Source organism: Sphaeramia orbicularis, chromosome 20, assembly GCF_902148855.1.
Source record: "Sphaeramia orbicularis chromosome 20, fSphaOr1.1, whole genome shotgun sequence".
NCBI classification, from domain to species: Eukaryota; Metazoa; Chordata; class Actinopteri; order Kurtiformes; family Apogonidae; genus Sphaeramia; species Sphaeramia orbicularis.
Genome location: NC_043976.1, coordinates 45,182,248 through 45,185,796, shown reverse-complemented (window position 1 = coordinate 45,185,796; position 3,549 = coordinate 45,182,248). Strand labels below are relative to the sequence as shown.

Below are 3,549 nucleotides of genomic sequence, written 5' to 3'. Positions count from 1 at the left end.
TGAGGACAGCTGTAGTCATACTAGGTCCAAACACCAATACTAAGTTCATATTCATGTGTGTGTCCTGAACCCTGACAGCATTCTGCATATTTACACCAGCAGACCACCACTAGATAGACCACAACACAGAGGACCGACAGGCCTGAAGTCCATGAGACTCACACAGAACCAACTCCTGTGACTCAGCACTAATGATGACAGAATGTTGGAAAACCGGTTCAGTTGGAAAACCGGTTCAGTCAGAGATGTGTTCAGTCATGTGAACCGCCCACACATACATGGATCCTGTTCATATTTTAGAACCTAAACTGCAGGTTCAACAGCTGACTGGACAGATAACGCTCTGACTGCTCTTTCTAAACATCCACACTTCCACACATGTATTTAAAGAACCGGAACCAGAACCAGAACCCTTCTACATGTCGTCTGTGATAAAACAACGCACGCTTGGATTTTATCAAAACATCAACCAGGAAACAGATCAGAGGCGGAGCCACATTCCACAGAAAAACAATCATTTCCCAGAAATCAAAAAGTTCTTCTCAGTGTGATCAGAGCTGCAGACGTGTCTGTGGAACCGTCCAACAAACCTGAAACCGACTTCATCAGATCTGGTTCAAGTCTCACTGGTGAGTTTACCTGAGCTGATCTACAGCTTTAACTCCAAACACACACATAGAACTGGATTCATTTCACACACACTCTGCTGAAATGGTTCTTATCACTGAACCACATGGAGAAACCAACAGCATTTACACAGATTCTAGATTATTTATTCACCAGCACAACTAAGAAACGCACTGGTAAAAGATTATATGTGTATTTGTATGTGTGTATGTTCTGTATATTTATAAACGTAGGTATGTGTATATGGATGAATGAGTGTGTGTGTGAGTGTAAATAGATATAAATATAAGAGCACTGTAAAAGGAAGATGGACATATATATTATTAATAATATTTTAGAGAGAGGGGGTGGGATTAAATAAGTCACACTTCTTCCCGCCCCTTTTCAGTTAAATGTAAATGGAACTATTGTGCTGTTCTTCTGTCTGAGATTGTTATGATTCTTCATATTTGTATTATTATGTATGTTTTGCTAGTTTGCATATATGTTAAATTTCATTACATGTTCAGAATAAATCACTAAATCAAATCCAATTATTCCAGTCCATGTCCTTTAGATGGTCTGGACTTTGGTTCTTCGTCTCTTCCTGCTTTTGTTTCCACTAACATTTTCTACAGTTACACTTTAATGAACTTCCAGAACATTTCAGTCAAAGTATTGGACTGACGTCATGGATTTCAAACACTTCTGTAGAGTCATGTGACTGAGCAGTCACACTTATCTGAAGAACATGAAGAACTTTTATGAGTCTCCTTATTATAAACGATCTCATGATGATAAACACTGATAATATAATTCAAATATTTCAGTGTTGTACATGTTCTTTGGGTCCATAGATATGGCTGCTGCCGGTCGTGTCCGATCTGAAGATCAGCTCCTGTGTTCCATCTGTGTGAATGTCTTCACTGATCCAGTCACAACACCATGTGGACACACCTTCTGCAAATCCTGCATCTGTGAACACTGGAGGGTTAATGTCCCATATCAGTGTCCCATGTGTAAAAAGGTTTTTGACCAAAGACCTGAGTTGAACGTCAACGCTCTCATCTCAGAGTTGGTGTCTCCGTTCAGACATGAAGAAGAGAAGGCAGAGCTGAAGAAGACAGAGGCTGAAATTGAGGAGATGATCCTGGAGAGAAGACTGAAGATCTTGGAGATCCAATGTTCAGTGGAGCTCAGTACGAACGCTGCAGACAGAGAGGCAGCAGAAGGTGTGAAGGTCTACACTGCTCTGATCAAGACTGTTCAGACAAGTCTGAACCAGTTCATTGAGGAGATCCAAGAAAAGAAGAGGAGCACCAAGAAACAGGCTGAAGACGTCATCAAAGAGCTGGAACAGGAAATCTGTGAGCTGGAGAAGAGAAGCACTGAGGTGAAGCAGCTCTCAGGCTCTGAAGACCACCTCCACTTTGTCCAGAGGTTCACATGTGTCAAAGCTGCTCCATCCATGAAGACCTGGACAAAGGTCAGCATCCATCCATCATATGAGGGGACTGTGGAGAGAGCTGTGCATCAGCTGGAGGACAAACTCAGAAAAGACATGAAGAAGAAAGTGTTTGAAGCTGAACTGAAGAGAGTCCAACAGTATGAGGTGGATCTGACTCTGGATCCAGATACAGCTTATCCTTATCTCATCCTGTCTGATGATGGAAAACAGGTTCATGATGGTGATAAAGAGAAGAACCTTCCAGACAAACCACAGAGATTCACTGATGATTGTTGCATCTTAGCGAAGCAGAGTTTCTCTTCAGGCAGGTTTTACTTTGAGGTTCAGGTCAAAGGAAATACTAAATGGATTTTAGGAGTGGTCGCAGAGTCCATCAACAGGAAAGGAGTGATCATACCGAATCCTCAGTACGGATACTGGATCATCTGTTTGATGACTGGAAATCAGTACTATGCTCGTGCTGATTCTATTGTCCGTCTGTCTGTGCAGTCTGGTCCTCAGAAGGTGGGGGTGTTTGTGGATTATGAGGAGGGTCTGGTCTCCTTTTATGACGTAGATTCTTCAGTTCTCATCTACTCCTTCATTGGCTGCTGCTTCAATGATAAACTCCTCCCATTCTTCCGTCCATGTGATAATTATGGAGGTCTAAACTCTGCTCCTCTGATCATCACTCCTGTCAGACACTGAGGAACAAACTCATCAGATGCACAGATTTTCTCAGATTTACTGGAGTCACTAAACTTAGTGATGATGTAAACTGTTTGAACGTGTATGAATCTGGATCCAAATGCACTGAAATACTAACATTAGTGCTGAGAATAATCCTGGTTTGACACATTCTGATGTCTGTGATTGAATCCAATGATAATGATGGTGTTTGAATGTGAACTGGAATTCAAAATGTTGGGATTGTGAATGTGTTAAAATTATGGGATTGATTTTATACATTTAAATGATAGAAGTGTTCAGGAGAATTCAATATTCAATAATAACAGTACAGATTCTGTTCATCAGCTTTAATAAATACACTCATATACTGTCTGCATTTGAAATGAGAAAAAACATTAAATATTAAATGTTTGCTGAGTTGTTTTCTATTTGTTCGTAGACAAACACATGCAATTATTGTAAAAACTGTAATTATTTTCAGCTCTGACAGAGGTTATACCAGAATATTTAAGACCAAATAAATTGAAATGATTCATCAGTTATTTAAATATTTTCTGATTAAATTTACTGAAGTTTAAATCCAATCAATCCATTTGATAAATCACAAACCTTCGACTGATTTGGATGATTCTGCTCAAATATCTGAACTATGTATTTACATGTAAACTATGATGAAATAGATGGAAACATTCACATTATTTCTTCTGTGAAATGTAAAACTTCAATAAATATATTAAACTAAAAAGATTTGTCTTGTTTCTTTTTTTTTTTTTTTTTATCTAAAACTGTAATAGTCTAGAAAATGA

The 3,549-nt window shown here is 39.1% G+C and overlaps 1 protein-coding gene across 1 annotated transcript; it reads left to right on the top strand.

Moving 5' to 3' along the window:
• Window positions 1-329: 329 nt before the first annotated feature.
• On the top strand, window positions 330-3,344 carry LOC115410914 (E3 ubiquitin-protein ligase TRIM39-like). Its single transcript, XM_030122742.1, has 2 exons — window positions 330-629; window positions 1,464-3,344. The coding sequence occupies exon 2, from the start codon at window positions 1,466-1,468 to the stop codon at window positions 2,759-2,761; it is 1,296 nt and encodes a 431-aa protein (XP_029978602.1). The 5' UTR covers window positions 330-629; window positions 1,464-1,465; the 3' UTR covers window positions 2,762-3,344.
• Window positions 3,345-3,549: the final 205 nt, after the last annotated feature.

Coding starts and splice junctions, on each gene's coding strand:
- LOC115410914 (XM_030122742.1), top strand. CDS start 1,466: ATGGCTGCTGCCGGTCGTGTCCGATCTGAAGATCAGCTCCTGTGTTCC.